Source organism: Cimex lectularius, unplaced genomic scaffold (assembly GCF_000648675.2).
Source record: "Cimex lectularius strain Harlan isolate CLEC.00 unplaced genomic scaffold, Clec_2.1 scaffold298, whole genome shotgun sequence".
NCBI lineage: Eukaryota > Metazoa > Arthropoda > Insecta > Hemiptera > Cimicidae > Cimex > Cimex lectularius.
Genome location: NW_019392861.1, coordinates 125,097 through 143,223, shown reverse-complemented (window position 1 = coordinate 143,223; position 18,127 = coordinate 125,097). Strand labels below are relative to the sequence as shown.

Genomic DNA, 18,127 nt, shown 5'->3' with positions numbered 1-18,127 from the left:
GGTCTAAAAACCTAGAGCTAATCATAGGATGTGACGCGAATGCCCACCATATAGTTTGGGGCAGCACGAACCAATAGGAGAGGTGAGTCTCTTTTAGAGTTCATAGCTGGAGAGGGTTTCGAAATAGCCAACCGTGGTTCAGAACCTACCTTCGTCAATAATAATAGGGAGGAGGTTCTTGACGTTACTCTAAGCAGTCGATGAGGTGACGAATACATTACGAACTGGCATGTGACAAGGGTCATCTTGCTTTGACTATAGACACATAAGATTTGATCTTATTCCCCCCCACCTAATACTTGCAACATACCGTAATCCTGATTGGGTGGGCTATGTAAAATTTCAAACACCCTCTCCGGGATGCTAAGGTTAAAATTAGTGGTAGGGAGGACCTTGATCTAGCAGTTCAGAAAGTAAATGATGGAATTCTGAAAGCCTCTGAAAGGAATTCCCTTGAAAGAAAGAAAGAACAGAACCAAAACCATATGGTAGAGCAAGAATCTTCGAAAAATGAACGGACAGGTAAGAAACTGTTCAATATGTTATTCAATTTGATTAATGATAGCTAGCTAGTAATAGCTTTCAAATAGCTAAATAGATTTCAAAAATTATAAAACACTTTTTTCCAAAATTAAAGATCCTACACCAATAACAAATAAATCTGTCGTAGTCTACAAGATCAACTGTTTAAACTGTCCGGCAACTTACATCGGTCTTACATCCCAATATCTGAACAAGAGAGTAAAGCAACATATCTATGATTGCAAAGACCCAAGCAAAATCCTACAGCACTCGCTACCCACAATTTTGAACACCAACACAATTTCGACTTCAAACATCCAATAATATTACATAAAGAACAAAACAAACAAAAACGTAATTTCTTAGAAATGGTTTCTATCAGCAGAGATAAACACAGCATCAATTACAGAACAGATACATGTAAACTCAGACGCAGCTATGCCAATATCATTAATCAAATTCAATATAGATAACATACATATATCATTACATTACAGTCCACACATCAAATATTTTTCATAGTCTAATTGTCCAACAATTTAGCTTTCCTTTTCCTATTTATCCTTTTCTATATAATCCTGAAAGGATAATCTGGCCGAACCATTACCAACACATTTTTTCCTTCGTCGGCTGTTTTCACGTCAAAGAAGCCGACGCCTTATACAAAAATGTTTTTTCTAAACTGACTTCCTTCCCCACCCCTTCAAAATCCAACGTATATAAACATAAAACAGCAAAATCTCACTGGCACTCTCAACACGACACGCAAGAATGGCACAATTACACAAAAGACAAACACTTTGAGTGAGTAGAAATACTTTGATTGAATGTATAAAAAAAATATATATTTTGCATTGTATAAATACACTTTTCCACATCCTAAATGTATTTGTTAAATGTAAACAATGTTTGTAAATCCCAGCCCTGAAGATGATCTCAATAAAGATCGAAACGTTGGCACGATAAAGAAAATGTTTTTCTGAAACCTACATCACACCAGACCGCATCTCACGATTTCTGAATAATTATCGATTAACGGTCACTAATCACAACACATTAAATTTTTTAATTTCAAATTCTCAAACCAATCTAGTTCTCTCCCTTTGTTGAAACTATGTAACACTATTGTCTTTAAATTAGAATTGAAATTATGTTGTTTTGCTTCTTTTAGATGGTTCTTAAATTTCGAAAATTTGTTAGAGCAGCGGCGTATCTAGCCGAAGGTCGTGGGTTCGAATCCCTCTCGTGCCATTGACTTTTTTCATCTCAACAAAAAACCTGAATTAATTGTAAAGTATTAATTGGTCAAGCGGACCACGAAATTAGTGAATTATCATTTTATTTTATTTAGTATTATTTATATTTTTAATTATTTAATTTTTTAAATATTTTGTTGTAACATGGAGTGGTGGAGGAGTGATGTGGTGAAGGTGGTGTGTAGTGGAGTTAGTGTGTGGTGTAAGAGGTGGTGAGGTGGAGTGAGTGGTGAGTTGGATATGACGCGGAGGCAGTGGCTGACCAAAACCGACTTGTCTTATCTAATTACGAACTTAACGAATATTTAACAAAACGCGTACAAATTTTTGTCACTGAAATTGAGTAACAGGTCGAGCTGAAGTTACTTTCGCCAATCCGCATTAAGAATATTCGCCTTCTAACAAAACGAATAAGTGACGAAAACGGCATGGTTGAAACTTTCCAATTAGGAACATGCGTTGTTATCTGTGAATGGCTTCCTGACCAAGTAAAGATATTCGGTATGCGTTGTAAGGTTGACCACTTTATTTCTCCTCTAACACAGTATTTCAACTGTCTACGTTTCAACCATGTGAAGGATCAGTGCAGAGGCGCAAGAGATGCTTGATCTGCTCTAAAGATCACAGTAGTGAGACCAGCACTGAACCTACACAATGTATACTCTGTGGAGGTAACCATAAGTCCAATGACAGGAAGTGCCCTATGTTCCAACAGCTATCAGAAAAAAAAATCCAAAACTCTAGCTAACACCCTTTATTCGAATGTGGTCATTTCAAATATGTTTAACCTACCGGAATATCTCGAGGACTTCCCCGATCTGGCACAAGATCTGCACCCCTAAAAAACAAGACCACACTTAGTTCTAGACCCCTAAAATTCAAGACAGGATTTTAATCTCTCCCAAACAATTTACAAGCCCCACAAATCCCGAAAAAAACTTGCTCGAGGAGAGTGCCTATAGCACTCAGACGACTCATCAAAAGTCAGCTAAACGAAAACGCTTCGTAATCAGGGATGATAGGGATGAGCAAGAGACGATGGTTATGGTCCAACCCACGCCACCAGTGGATCAAGAATATTCAAATCCCAACACGTTAGAAGTTAACCTACTGGTAGATCACATAAACCAACTAATTAATGATTACAAATCCAAATCTGGGTCCGAATCATCAAAATCGGTGCGTGCATTAATAAATTGTTTCTCTCGGTTATCATCTCAACTAAAGGTTAAATACACTAACACACCTGTAACACTTCCGACTAAAGAATTAACACAAACCCTTAGGTAAACATGCGAAACACAAAAAACATTAACTTGCGGTTTTTGCAGTGGAATGCCCACTTGATTCTACCGAAGAAAAATATCCTAGAACAAATCTTACACGCACATAATATTAATGCTGCGTTCGTATGCGAAACGTGGCAAGTAGCCTTCAAATGAAAAAACTACCACTGCATTTGACTGGATAAAGCAGACTCAAACGCAGGTATTGCTATCCTACTGAGAAATGATATACAGTTCAAACAGCTGGATGTCTCTAAACATTTCAGGGAAGAGGCGGTAGGCGCACTGATTACATCTAATGCCACGGTTAGTCTCTCAATTTACCCTACCCATAGCATTTCAACCTCCGGATGGGACACATTTTTCAAGTCCATACCAAACCTAGCATCATTGAAGGGGATTTCAATCTTCACTATCTGGCGTACGCAGAAAACAAACACTTTGATTGAATACAAAAAATATTTTTTGCATTGTATAAATTCACTTTTTTCCACATCCTACATGTATTTGTTAAATTTAAACAATCAAATAAATCCCAAGCCCTGAAGATGATCGCAATAAAGATCGAAACGTTGGCACGATAAAGAAACTTTTTTCTGAAACCTACATCACACCAGACCGCATCTCACGATTTCCGAATAATCATCGACAACGTCACTAATCACCGCACATTTATAATATGTTTTAATGCAAATGAATTGTACAAGACGTTTACCTCATAGTAATGTAATAAAACAAGTCGACTATTGCATCAGAAAAACACGTCACAGCACAACGACAGGTCCGTATGTCAACAAATTATTTAAACAAGAACACCTGAGCAGAAGTGGTGGGACCGAAAAATCAGTATAAAAGAAGCTCCCGATTAAGGAAAATATCATTTCTTGTAGAAAATTTTACAAAAATGAAAGGTCTTATCCTTGTTTTCGCCGTCATTGCTACAAGCTGTTTTGCTTCAGTGGTGAGAAATATTACTATTATTACAAATATATTAATTAACTTTTTTACTTTGGACGATGTATATAGTTATTAATATGAAACAATATAATAAAAGTTCAATATATTAAAAGCAATTAATATATAATATAACAGTAGAATAATATAAATAAAATGGAATAACAATACATCTTATGCATAGTCCTATTAAAGAAACTCCTTAAAGTAATAGATTTCTGTTTAAGTGTTTCAAATAAAACCTCAACTAGTGCTTTTGTTTCAGATAGAACAAAATTATAGCGATGCTGTTAGAACCGCATGGAAGGTTTGTAAGACTGATGATATGTCGGATGGTATGGCGGTGGAGTAAAAGTAATAAAAACAATTGAAAATCTAAAAAAAAAATCTTTTCAGAAACGTACTATAATATGACAGAGGGGCAACAAATGCCAAAAACGAAGCCAGAAAAAGTAAATGAATTTTTTTAAAACTTTTTATTTTTGCATCAATGGCCATCACCTCATATTTTTGGGGTAATCTCCATTTTATGTCCCCCACTTTGTTCCCTACCCATTATTCATTTCTATTCAAAAATTTGTTCTTCTTTATGGATGTAAATATTTATGCCTGGGTGAATATCAATTTTATATATCTAAATTCTATTCGCCTGTTCATACAGACCTACAGTACAAATCTACTTTAAACATACAGTGCATTCTCGCTTATAAATACATTCACTCCAGTAAATATATTTATCCACTACCCACACTAACTATACAATTAAAGACAATACGGGTACCACCGCGCTATTTTAAATTTCATCAGAGGTCTCCCCTCTTTCACTCCTGACTATAAAAATTCAGACCTTCGATGTACTTAATATTGAGTTGGTTCATTCACGACATTTCTCCCCAATAAATACACGCATACAAAATCAAATGAATCGTAGAAGGGGCGGGTTAAATATGCGTTCACTCCTCTCAGATAATTAAATAATTACTCTATGTCGTAACTGTTGTTTCAGGGTTGTTCGCTGGTTGGAGGGTAGGTATTTTAGCACCTTTCTTGATACACTCTTAGTCTATCTCATTCCTCTAATAAGTGCCTCACTGTTACCAGATTTCCGCACAGTGAACAGCGTTTGCATGTTCTCCCCACCAGAAGATGACCGTACGTGAGACGGGCGTGACCTATCCTCAACCTTGTCTGTTTTCTTCTATCTCGCTTCCCCAAGTTCTCCACCGGCTATGGCCACACTGTTTCCTAGCATACTTTCAATTTCTCATCTATCTCATTCCAGTGGGCCAGTGGCATTTTCCTTTTCAAATCTGCCGGCCTGATTGAGTTTTCCGGGTCGTGTGGTCCCCTCTCGGTCGCCCGGTCTGCGCCCAACTTGGCCCGGGACCACGATCTTGTTTAACTTACTTTTACGAAGTTACGAATGTTTATTAAAACTTTAAATCGATTTGTATTTTGCAGTGCTTTAAATATTGTTTGTCAAAACAATTGGGACATGTAAGTATGAAAGATTGATAGTTATTGAAAGAATAAAATATATTAATAGTAATATATTTTTGAAATAGATGGACGGCAATACAGTAAATTCACAGGCAGTGATGGATTCTAACAAAAAACTATTTACCGATCCCAAGGATGCAGAGAAGGTTAATGGGATGTGGAACGTTTGTCTGACCACTGGTACGAAAATTTTACATTTATTATAAAACACCTTGATCATTTTATAATACCTATTGTCTACATAATTTCACAGTCGGAATAAAGGAAGACGAATGTGAGACCTCGAGTGCACTTACCGTTTGTTTGATGACAGCAGTCCTTTCTGTAAGTCAATTATTTCAAAAGCATTTGAAAAATCAACAAATATCTTAAAAACGAATACTAATATAAAATGAATATATTCTTTGTATTCCAGGGTGGCTTATCACTTCCATCCATGGCCCCTCCTGGCCAATCTTAGAAAGAAAAGAAGTAATCTATAAGATCATCTATAAACTGTTTGGTGGTTGGTGGAACAGCAAAAGAAAAAAAAAACAACTATTGACTTGTAATAAAGTTTATTGCGCCTTTTCATTGCATACGAATGTGTGTTCTCTATATCCTCTCTTCCTTGTTTTACAATAATTAATTACGTTTTCTATGATGGTTCTACTCACAGATTTGTTTACAACGATCCGGCTTTCAAGCAAAAGGAGTTAGAAATACGTCTCGACATGAATAATAGAGAGTAATATGTTAGAAATCATGTAGAGAGATTGTCACGATTATAAAGTATTACAATTTCTTTATTAAATTAATTTTGTACTTGTTATATATTTTTTTTGTACGAGGGAATGCCAACTATCATGCGGGGTGACTGGGGTTTTCAAAAAAGTATATTTGTTGTCGGGTTTGAATGCAGGGTTGCGCCCTTTACCTTATCTTGTTGACCTTACTGAAAATCTTTATTGCGACTAGAAAAAACACAACTTTTTCGGCGAGTATCGTAAAAAGGTGAAATAAATGATAAAATCTAAACGAATTAAATCAAAAATAAAGTAACGTAAAAAATGTACTTCGCCCAAAAACGACAGTCATGTCGAGCAACAAATATTAGTTCCTTGAGCGGAAGCATGATTGAATAATAATATTTTTAAAAAAATTGAACTTTTGAAACAAGCGCAATATGTAAGTACATACGATCCAAGGCTTGCCCTCGCTGTGTCCGGACCTGATAAATGGTGACCCCGAGAAAGTGAAGAAGATCAAGGATATCATTGAATATTGCGGAGATGACGGTAAATGATAAGTTTTATCCGTTTATTATATTACATATTATAATTTTGAATCTTGCAGTTCCCAAAAATGAAGAACTAGTGCGACCTCGCTGACGAGATAATGCAATTCTTTCTTAAACCGGAAGGAGGATGTACCATCACTGCTGGCAAATCACATTGGAAAAACCTATACTTTCTAGTTATGTAAAAGTAATCTTGGACAAACGTTTTTAAAATAAAAATATTAGATGTTAAACAACCAATTCGTTTCCTTTATTTCAAGACCAATTTACCAGACAATTCCACAACAACGTGCAATAAGGATATATCAAATATTCCGACCAGATAGAAATTGTATTATTTTTTAACCACTCTACAATATTGTAAATGTTTTAAAGGTCTTTTACCTTAACTGTGTTTATAAGAGCTAGGAAAGTGCTTGAAACTACCCATACACACAAAAAAAGGCAATTTTTATTTCAGTGACATTTATTAATTAAAATCTTTTGCACAAATATCGAATGCTCTCGGTAAACTCCATTATTTGCTTCAACTTCATTTATATACATTTATCACCTAATTGCTTTAAGCCTGAGCAGTGGAAAGATGTCTTACTTCCTGAAGTTGATTAACTTAAGTAAATGTCAACCATTCATCAGGATGCAACGCCCATAATTATCGGCAGCGTATCGGTTGCGGCTCCAGGCGACAGATCGGCGCGACTCGTCATTGAATCATGGCGTTTCAAAACGTGGACGTCTCTGCTGCTACTTCTTTTGTCAAAATAACAACAGAACAACAGAACAGGTAGTGAAACTTGTTTGAAAAATTATTCACGAACTAACTTGTTCATCTTATCATGGAAGAAAATGTCAGAACAGCTGAAGCTGAAAATATGGTTACCATCACATTGGTGAACACAATATTTTTACAACTGCATAAAAAGGTACTGCTACTGATAATAGAGATAATAAAATGACTAGAGTGCTTCTGTCCAGTTTACAAATAAATAACAGAACTGAAGTAAACGCATTAGAATTAAGAAAAATATTATTTTTTCATAAAATGAAAATTAATTAAAATTAAATTCTCCACAAATAACTATCTGCATTTTAAAGCAGTAATGATATATGAATAAAAATCAACCCAATTGTCTCCATTTAAAATGGCTAAGCACTGATCATGTGACAAAGATCTCCGGTTAAAATGGCTTAAACGAAATTATGCCAGAATAGGACAAATTGAAAATTCGCCTAGAAAAGCACATTTTCATTGACATCGTAATTACGTAGTGAACAAAGGTAATTTTAATTTTGTCTCCGGTGTTGACAATTGAAATTTATCATTTCTGTTCTTAATTTAAAAAATAAGCTAGCCTTATTTGTACTTAAACGGTTGATGTAATCTAGAACATGACGTGGCTGTACAGGAGGTATCTTGCTGCGGATACATTGGCCGATAATCTGTCCCTTTTCCTCAACCACAGCTTCTCAAAAATTGTTAAAGCGAGGCAACTAATATATATTCGGCACTGAATCTATTTAAATCCAATCCATGGGGACTTGCGCTCTTTCCAACCAGACCTTAACCGAATCAGTCTTTAACAACCATTGAATGTTTTCCATAAAGGTGGAATGTAAGTTAAACTTAAAAAGAAATCAACTTAATTTTAGTTTCTAACTAGATCAATAATTATTGCTGGGAAGGGATAATATTCTGTTTGCACAGAACTGTTGAAATTTTTCCAACTAGGTATTCTCTATACCCCCAAATTTGCATAACATGGCAAGTTCTATTAAAGCCTAATTTGGCTAGTTTGATTTTTTCATCGAACTTATCGTTTTAATTTTAATTTTAACTGAGATGCCAATGATACCCTCAAATATTTATTTGTTTCAACTGTTTCTAAAATTTCATTTTTGGATTTCCATCTTTCGTTTGGTCGTAAATTACATTTATTGTTTTTAAATATCATAATTTTTGATTTAGCGGTACTAACTTTAAATTTCCTGTAGTCACAATACAATTTTTAATCTATATTTTTTTGTAACACCAAAGGAGAGTCTGCCAGTAATACTACATCATCAGTGTACAGAACAATTTATTGCAGTACTATGGTATGTATCGTATCGCTGTCATTTGCTCCAGTAGGCACGAGAATGTTGCGCTGATAAAAGTCTATCGGGCGATGATAGATCGTTTAATGCATGCAATGACTGAATTATTCGACGATCTTGATTTTGTTTTGTTTTACATTGATGACCTGATAATATACTTTAGGGATTGGGAAAGTCATATTGCACGTTTAGAAATTGTATTTGATCGTTTAAGTAAAAACGGGCTCACAGTAAACCCAGAAAAAATCCAAGTCGCGACTGATCAATTAAATTTTATGGGGCATATTATATCATACAATAGAGTTTGTACAAACTCAGCACGAGTAGAAACGTTATGTAAAATGGAAAGGCCAAGAAACCTTAAAAAATTATCATCATTTCTAGGTGCTATTAATTATTTTAAACAATGTTTATTATTATTTGCCAACTACCGGAAATTGCTCATCCCCTTCATTCTGCAAAAAGGAAAGGAACAGATTTAGTATGGCGCGAATGTCATGAAATAGCCTTAAAAAATTAAAGAAACATTAAGTACGGAACCATCCACACAGTGTTTGAGCATGCATGACTTCAAAGAAGCCCAATTTAGATACAGCGAACAGCAAGACGTCGATCATCATTAGCTATCCGAAGGGGGTCAAATGTAAGTGGGGAGAATCTTGTAAATAGTTTTAAGTTTGAAGACAAACTCGGTTTTTCCAGGCCTTTGAGGGTGAGAAATTTTGTCACGTCTCAATTTATTTCGTAGTGACAATGTTGTGATTTAGATTTCATGATTAGGCCTACAGTAAAAATAAAGGAGGATCTCCACAATGAGGGTAGAGACAATCGAGTCTAAAGGTGAAAGAGTCCATTTCCGTGTAGGCGAGATACAGAATTAAGTATGCGATCCTGAAAATAATTTAAAAAGTGTTGTAATCCTTAAAAAAAGAGTGCTTCGGTCTACTGGATTATCTGTAAATAGCGAGTACCCATCCACCCTTGTTTCAAATGGTCTGGCAAACGGTTTGCTTGAAATTACTGTTTATTTACATTTAAAAAAAAAATTAATTGTTGGTTTAAAATCTACAAAATAAATTAAACTTCTGTTCATTGTTATTTTCTTGCGTGATTAATAAATTGTTTTAAAACTTGAATTAAATTTTATTATAAAAACGCACCCGTTCGGTTTGTATCCAGGATCTATCAAAACCTCTGGGCTTTATTCCTAACAAAAAGAATTCATAGTAGGGCCCGTCTTGTCGATAAAGGTTGCACAAATAACAAGATTTCTCGTGTTTTGACAATTTGGGTATATTTTTTAAAAAGGAAAATCATAAACTAACCATTCTTACTTACATATGCATATATTTATCTATTTATTTTGTATTTATCTATACAAAAGAATAACATTAACTGTATCATTTGGAGTTGTATAAATTATTTCAATAAAATGACATATGTTATTTCCATAAGCCACAACAAGAAATTAATGATTAGAAGAATTAAAAATATCACAATGAATTAAAATGAGTCGCTTTATCTTACAATGCAAAGAGAGAGGTTTACGTTTTACATTTCTTTCTGCCTTGGTCGACGAGCTTAGCAAGGTCGGCGTCCCAGCCGGCCAACTTGGCGAGTCGTACCACGCTCGCGTCGCAGTCGCCGTCCAAGAAAATGTCTTTGGAACTGCCTTTGAAACTGATACCGAGGCTCTCTCCGACCTTGCCCTTGTTGATGATCAGCCTCGGGCACTTTTTGCCGACCCTGGTGACGAGAGAGGCGACCGGCTGGACGGAGAGGGAAGAGCCCATGATTATCAGCAGGTCGCACTTCGGAAAGTCCTTCTGCGCCTTGACGAAGAATTCAACCGGCAGGTTTTCCCCGAAGAAGATTATGTCCGGCTTGACGACATGGTGACACTTTTCGCAGAGAGGGACCGGCTTAGCGGAGATGGCGTTCTTCATCCAATCGAACGAATACTCCTTGCTGCAATTGGTGCAGTGCGACGTGTAGAATGTGCCGTGAGCTTCGATCATCTTTTCAGGAGAGACGCCCGCCAATCTCTCCAGGCCGTCGATGTTCTGCGTGTAGTGTCGCAGGAGGATCCCTTTCTCCTCGAGTAGTTTTATGAAATAGTGGGACTTTGTCGGCTTGAACGTGCCGGGCATCAAGTCTCTCGCGAGTTGAAAGAACGGTTCGGGCTTTTCTTGGAAATAGTCCAACTCAAATATGGCCTCCGAATAGGGCAAATTGAATTTCTTTAAATTGTCGTAAAGGCCTGTTCCGGGTGATCTGAAGTCGGGGATCCCTGCTGACGTGCTTATGCCGGCTCCGACGAGAGTGACTACGTTTTTAAACTGATTCATCTTGAGCTTTTCGGCCAGACTGGACAAATTCGAAAGGGTGCTTTCGTCGACCGAGGAAATTTTAAGCGATGCCAATTGCTCCTCAAGTGTCCTGCTCGAATCCTTCTTTTCCTTCTCCCGACCGGCCATGTCTTTACTAATAGATTCTAATTTCTCAACATGTACGTCAGATTTGTTTTCCTTTGATTTTGAACTTTTATTACCCATATCTTCATTTTTATCAGGTGACTTCTCGCTCGACTCCATCCTATTGCTTGATTTTTGACAGCTGCGGACAAACATATCAACACAAAAATTACAAAATTGAAATGACTAGATACATTTATTTTTAAAGTTATACCAATTTTTGAAAGGTTTGTTCCTTTTACTTAACATCAAATTATTGTTATTTGGCTTATCAGACCTCCCTCCCCGACGATTCTACAATACAGGAATAAAGGGGTTAATTAATTGGCTTTACAAAGAGGGGCTTGTATGAAATTATGCTCAATTAAATTTTGTTACTTCATACAGTTCTATAAGTTTTTTAATGTTAGTAAAATAACAGGCTTCTAACATAAAAAAATACATTTCTGATTGGACATTTTTGGAAAAAATCAGAGATTTATTAAAAATAGTATCACCCTCAAAACATTGCATTATTTTTACTATATTAAGTTTTTAATGTTTAGTTAGTTGTGAATAAAAAAAATCAAAAGCGATTAGTTTTAACCCTAAACTAAACCGGTTGATGTGAAATAAGAATGATTCTCTCCCCCAATAACAATGTATGCCATTTGTAAAAGTTGTAAATTCAGCTCATTACTTAGTGTAAATAAAGTACACATCACAAATAATAATATTTATAAATAATAAAATAAAATCAAAATAAATGTTATATAAAATATATAACAAAAAGGCAACGTTTTTGACTTGCAACTTTATTGGATTCATTAAGCTGGTATTTCCGCATTATCCGTTTTCAAATAATTCAGAAAAAAAATTATTATATATTTTTTGCAGTAAAACGAACTCTTTTTACACATATTCAACTTTTTTTACGGACTACCTATCTTTCAAAATCAGCAATTGAATTAAAATATATTTCCGAGATTGGTTTTATCATTTTTCCAGCAGAGCGAATTTATACTAATCGATGAAAACTATTGTTTGATCCTTATCAAGACAAGTTTAGGAATTTTCAAAAGCCTTTTCTAGTTTATCTCGGAAACAAATGCAATGGAAGGAAAACTGCGAAACCCCTGTAATTGTTCTTAAGTTACATTAAATTTCATTACAAGTGCCAACTGGTTCTAACCAGGTCCCATTTTGGTATATATTCTTGGTCTATCTTGATTCGGTGGCTCAGCTGGGTTAGATTAAAAGTGTAAAAATACAATTTACGAGGCTTCCTTTTCGATTCTTGTTGGATGGCTAACCAACATTAACGAAATTACCTTATTTTTTACTAATTAGATTTAAATGTTGGCGAATTGAGAAAATCTAGTAACTGATCAAACCTCAATTTAGTTTATTCCATGATTTGTTTCTTTTATCTAGTAAAATATGTACAAAAATTAAATAAATCGAGAGGAACAACTTTTTTTGTCTGTCTTCCGTTCCTTCTAATTATCATTGTAATTCTAAACAAGAATATGTTTGCACAAACTACAGGAAACTCGTATAAACTCTCCAGGAAAACTATTGTAAAATTCTTGACAATCTTTTCCAAAAATACAAATGGAATAAGAGTATATGAAGAAGCGGATGTTTCCTTAGTCTTCCAAACTTTTTTTCATTTGATAAGTTAAAAATGTTCAGGCCATGGATGCTTGAATCCGATTTCTCAAATTAAAAGAAAAAAAATCTTGTACAAAACAACAAACGTTTCCAAACAATCTTAAACTAAAAAAAATATATTTAAATTGTAAAAATAAAGACCGAAAAATTTTTGGTAATGCTTACAATAAGTAGTACACTAACCTATTTGAAAGTTTTTTTTAGAGAAAAGTAAGAACCAGTAGTGTATAATATATGAAATTCATGGGAGAAAACGTAAAACAATAAATATATTTAAAATCGTTGAAAACAATACTTATGTTCGAGATCCGGAGATAATTACTAACATATTTAATAACTATTTTATTTGAAACAGTTCAAAATGTCCGTAAAAATCTTTTCTTCAATAAAATACGGAATCCTTGTCGAAGAGAGGTTACGGCAAAATCCTTTTTATATGTCCAATACAAGAGTCTTTAGTCCTTGAAGGGTTGCATCCTGAAATTAAGAAATCGCCAGGTTCTTCATAAAGATGAATTTATCCGTTAAAAATATTTTGGTTTCCAAAATAAGAAAAGTACTGTGAATGCTAGTAGTTCACTTCTTGTCTCAGGTTTATTATGATTTAAGTATTAATAAAAACTATCAGGTGTATTCTTAGAAATAAGTCTTCGACACCTTAGACCATTTTATTACAAAATTTTGAAGTTCTTGGTACCCGAGGTATTTTATTGCCTTTGTTGTTGTGGTTTAATTGATACATTAAAAATTGTAATCAAAGGTGAAAATAAGTTACAGGTTGAGTGCCAATATAAATTGTTGAACATAGGATGCCAGGGATCTGTGGTGGAGCCCTATACTTTTCATCGTGATTACTACGCCAGGACATAAAGGATTTCCTAACAGCATTTGCTGCTTCTCAAGGGAAATTATTGGTAATTATTGAATATAAATTATCTATACTTCGAAATAGAAAGACAAAGTTAATAAACTTTTGAAAAATATATCTCACACAATCGAAGCAACTAGCTTTTTCGAATTAAATCCTCCAATCACCTAACTCTGGTGACCAACCCTTGCGGGGCGGTAGTAAACATGGCCAATCAAAAGATTGGTAAAGACCTTTTCTGTTAACCCTATTCTTCTAACCAAACGCAGATCTGTAATTAAACTAACTGTTTGTTTAGTTGGCAACAAGTTTTTGTGTGCACTCTTTAAATAATTTTGCTCAAAATTTGATAGTGGAAGTAAGGCTAAGTATAACGTATAAATAATAATACATCTTCCTAAAATAACAAACAATATTTGAAATATATCTCTTGAGAACTTTGTATATATACGATCATTTACGAACGATCAGTTCAACGAACTACATAATTCAAAAATAAATTATTGACATGATTGAATAACAATTTATTGGAAGTCGTTTTTTTTTTGTTTTTTTTTTCAAAATTCGCTTTTAGCGTTTCTTTTAGAGCATTCTTTAAATTATGTTGCTCTATGTTTGATACTGAAAATAAGGTCATATCTCTTGTCACCTTTTTTGTGACCTATTTAAATACGAATTCAGCATAAGGACTGTTCTTGAAAGAACAAAATATTGAAATTATTTATTTTATAACTGAATAACTACTTGTGGATGACATTGAATATAACGTATAAGCTGGGTTGATACTTAATTTTGTTTTTAATATATATCTTTAAATACAGTACTTTACCAGTACTACTGGTTTGGTACTTTATTACGTTTTAATGTTTTTAATGTACATATTTAATATTTTGACTCGTGTTGCCACTGGAATAATGGTCAACTAAATTACAAAATTTTCAGATGTCACGTTAGGCAAAATTATTTAAATTTATTTAATTTATATAAGAGTGTCTTAATTAGTTAATAAACCATTAATATATGTTTAAAGTATAGAAATCGTTACAAAAAGAATGATTGGTTGGATGTTAAGAGGCATTTTGTTAAACCCGATTTATCATATATTGTTTAAAAGACGGTTAATCGTTAAATATTACAAAGAAAAATTAGCCTTAACGGTCAATAAAAGCAGGATTAAAAGTGTAATCTGTAAATCATATTGGTTTGATCTTGTTTACTTACTCTTACCACACACAATAGAAACAGAGTTTACACAAGTCGATGTTGTCTTTGTTAAAAACGCTTATTCACTTGCCATTTCGATAAAGAAGTACTAGTTCTTAAAAAAAGGGATTTTCCCGTTGTTTTGAGTTCAAATAAATTCACCACTCGCTTTCGACAAGGATTGCTTATACTTACCAGAAGTATCAGAACAGCGTAGCACTAAGTTCTGATCGAGAAGGTTACAAAACGGTTTCAACCAAAGATGACTGGTGTCCGCTATCGACCAAAGACGGGAAATTTTTCCCCCCTCTTTGCGCCTGCGGTCCAATAACCTTGCACTACGTTCATTCCACAAGTTCTTCATTTTTAAATCTAAAATCTCGGGGCTAAAATAACCCTTGTGGTTTGCGCCCCTCGAAAAAAAACTAAAATTTTTACGTAAAATGTAAAAATGTTATTTTTACAAATGTATTTAATAAGTACAAGCTAAGGGTATTTTTAAGGGTACACTGAACAAATAGACGAAAGCGAAAAACCATACGGGTCTTCCTCCTCACCAGCCCTGGAGAGGGTTGCGGGCGGGGGCGGGGTTTTTGCCGGAGGACCGTGTCCACGATCCCGCTCGACAGTAAAATTAAAATAGAAAACTTCATGGGTAATATGCCAGCGTAAACCCAAAAGAGGGAGGAAAAAATAGGTATTTTAGATGCACCATAAGAAAGCTAATCAACCACCTGCTTAAATGGACTCTGGTGCAATTGCCTTAAAGAAACAAATATCTTGGTAAAAATTCTCTGAAATAATTTAATTCCAATTTTGCAGAATAAAAGAGTTAATAAATAAATTATTAACAAAAAACCATACCCTTTCCGCGGAAGGATCTGCATCCGAGGAAGAAGAATAGAAATTGAACAAGGTAACAGTTAACATTTTTATTTATCTATTCATTTTATTATTATTGTTTGTTTATTTATTTAAAATATTGTTGCATCATTTTATTTTATTTATTATTATTTATATTTTTTAATTAATTACTTTTTTATTATTTGTTTGTAACATGGATTGGTGGAGGTGTGATGAGGTGGTGAAGCGGAGGCAGTAGCTGGCCCAAAACCGGCTTTTCTTATCTAATTACGTTCTTAACGATTAACAAACCTTATTTAGCAAACCGAATACTCATTTTTTGTGACTGAAATTGAGTAACAGATCGAGCTGAAATTACTTTATGCTTTTGATTCCATTTGATAAGAATGACAGGATAGTTAAGATGTTGTTTGTTAAAATATGACAAATTCATTATGAGAGTTGATGTTGACCCAAATGACCTGTAAGCGCAACTCGTACTTCGTGATAGAAGGTTCCGCAATACACAAAAGCGTTTGAATATGTAGTTCAACAAATCCACGAGTAAAGACTGACCCAATAAGTGACCCAATTCCACTCCAGTCCAGCACAAAGTCATTATTTATAATATTTTTTTAATGCAAATGAATTGTACAAGACATTTACTGCATTGTAATATAATAAAACAACTCGACTATTGCATCAGAAAGACACATCAGTGCACAACGACAGGTGCATAGGTCAACTAATTATTTTTAAAAAAATTTCACACCTGAGCCGAAATGGTGGGACCGAAAAATTAATAAAAAACATGCTACCGATTAAAGGAAATATCAATTGTTGTAGAAAAGTTTACAAAAATGAAAGGCCTTCTTCATTTATTTCCTATGACTAGGAAAACTAACTAGTGTTTTCGCCGTCATTGCTACAAGCTGTTTTGCTTCAGTGGTGAGAAATATTATTACAAATATATTAATTAATGTTTTTACTTCCGATTATGCATATAGTTATTAATATAAAGCAATATAATAAAAGTTCAATATACTAAAAGCAATTAATACATAATATAATAGTAGAATAATGTAAATAAAATTTAATATGACCCTTAATAATATAAAAGTTTAAACATTATCTGGATATGCTGGTGCATTTAATGATGAAAACATGTCGTAAAATTGAGTACTTGATTAAGAGATTTTTATTTTCAAGCAGTAATTGAATTTAGCATTCGTAGACCTTTATGTACAATACGAGCAATAATTCACTTGTATTAATTTAAAGATCAACTGTCACTTCAACTACATTACTTTCTTTTTACATACACAGTGTTTTAGTGGCATCAACAGCATCACTGGTAAGGAAGTTGATTGTAAAATGTTTAAATGGCATAGATCACGTCTTCCCAAAATCTTTAGCCAGCAGACCCCTTTCATTCAACTATTTGAAATTAGATAGTTGTAGTATGTGGTAAATTAAAGTCTCATGCATTAACCGGTCCATTCGTAATTAGGTGATGGAGGGTATATCACTATAGAAACACACATTATATTGATACACATCATTATTTACAAAATCCGGAACACAATAATCCATTTGAACAGAAGGGAATCAATATGTAGGTAATATTCGAGCCAAATTCAAAAGTAATAATTTGAACATAAAAGGTTAATGGGACTTGAAGTTATTTTAGTCTCTACAATTTAGATATGTTGGGTTTAATTTTTGGTAACTGGGTACGGATGTCGGGTCAGCATCTAGGCAACTTCGGTATAGACAGAAAATCCCTTTTCGTGTTGTGGAAAATGGAAGAAGAACAAGGTTCAGTTTTTCAACGAGCGGTTGTAATTTTTGATTTCCAAACGAAGCGAAAAATGGGGTTAAGTACCGTAAGTAAGTAGATTTCAAGTTGTAATTTGAAGTAATATCATTCTTATACATTCTCTTGAAGATAAATTGGTTGGCTTTGTCGAAATAGAAAACGTTATCTCGAGCTGTTGGGAAGTAGTGCTCAAAGGACATTTCGAAAGTTAGAAGGTGTTCAGATATGTACTTCATCAGCCTTTCGCAAGCTCGTTTGTTTTCTTTAAAAAAATCATTTAACACAACTATCAAAGAGCGTACAAAATGCCAGGAGTTTAGCTCTGCGCGGGACGGAAAGTTTGGTATTCTGTTTATTAAATTTAAAAGTGTGAAAA

At 34.2% G+C, this 18,127-nt stretch overlaps 2 protein-coding genes across 4 annotated transcripts; one reads left to right on the top strand and one right to left on the bottom strand.

Annotated features, from left to right (window-relative positions):
- Positions 1-3,919: 3,919 nt before the first annotated feature.
- LOC106665270 (general odorant-binding protein 56h) lies at positions 3,920-5,981 on the top strand. The gene is made up of 7 exons (XM_014391591.2): positions 3,920-4,025; positions 4,284-4,353; positions 4,415-4,470; positions 5,480-5,515; positions 5,584-5,698; positions 5,772-5,842; positions 5,934-5,981. Exons 1-7 carry the CDS (start codon positions 3,969-3,971, stop codon positions 5,976-5,978), a joined length of 450 nt encoding a protein of 149 aa, XP_014247077.1. The 5' UTR covers positions 3,920-3,968; the 3' UTR covers positions 5,979-5,981.
- A 4,237-nt stretch (positions 5,982-10,218) lies between these two features.
- On the bottom strand, positions 10,219-15,366 carry LOC106665282 (NAD-dependent protein deacetylase Sirt2-like). Of its 3 annotated transcripts, XM_014391604.2 has the most exons (3): positions 15,108-15,277; positions 11,580-11,659; positions 10,219-11,507 (listed from the first exon to the last, which is right to left on the bottom strand). In XM_014391604.2, exons 2-3 carry the CDS (start codon positions 11,612-11,614, stop codon positions 10,436-10,438), a joined length of 1,107 nt encoding a protein of 368 aa, XP_014247090.1. In that variant the 5' UTR covers positions 11,615-11,659; positions 15,108-15,277; the 3' UTR covers positions 10,219-10,435. The 3 variants fall into 3 exon arrangements, with proteins under 3 accessions (XP_014247090.1, XP_014247091.1, XP_014247092.1); XM_014391605.2 differs by lacking the exons at positions 11,580-11,659; positions 15,108-15,277 and adding an exon at positions 15,285-15,366; XM_014391606.2 differs by lacking the exon at positions 11,580-11,659.
- Between the last annotated feature and the right edge of the window lie 2,761 nt (positions 15,367-18,127).

Excerpts from the sequence above, each read along its gene's own strand:
- LOC106665282 (XM_014391604.2), bottom strand. The coding sequence starts at position 11,614 with ATGTTAAGTAAAAGGAACAAACCTTTCAAAAATTG. Across the intron at positions 11,508-11,579 it reads AACAAACCTTTCAAAAATTG|CTGTCAAAAATCAAGCAATA; the intron begins GTATAACTTTAA and ends GTTTGTCCGCAG.
- LOC106665270 (XM_014391591.2), top strand. The coding sequence starts at position 3,969 with ATGAAAGGTCTTATCCTTGTTTTCGCCGTCATTGCTACAAGCTGTTTT. Across the intron at positions 4,471-5,479 it reads CAAAAACGAAGCCAGAAAAA|TGCTTTAAATATTGTTTGTC; the intron begins GTAAATGAATTT and ends TGTATTTTGCAG. Across the intron at positions 5,516-5,583 it reads TGTCAAAACAATTGGGACAT|ATGGACGGCAATACAGTAAA; the intron begins GTAAGTATGAAA and ends TTTTTGAAATAG.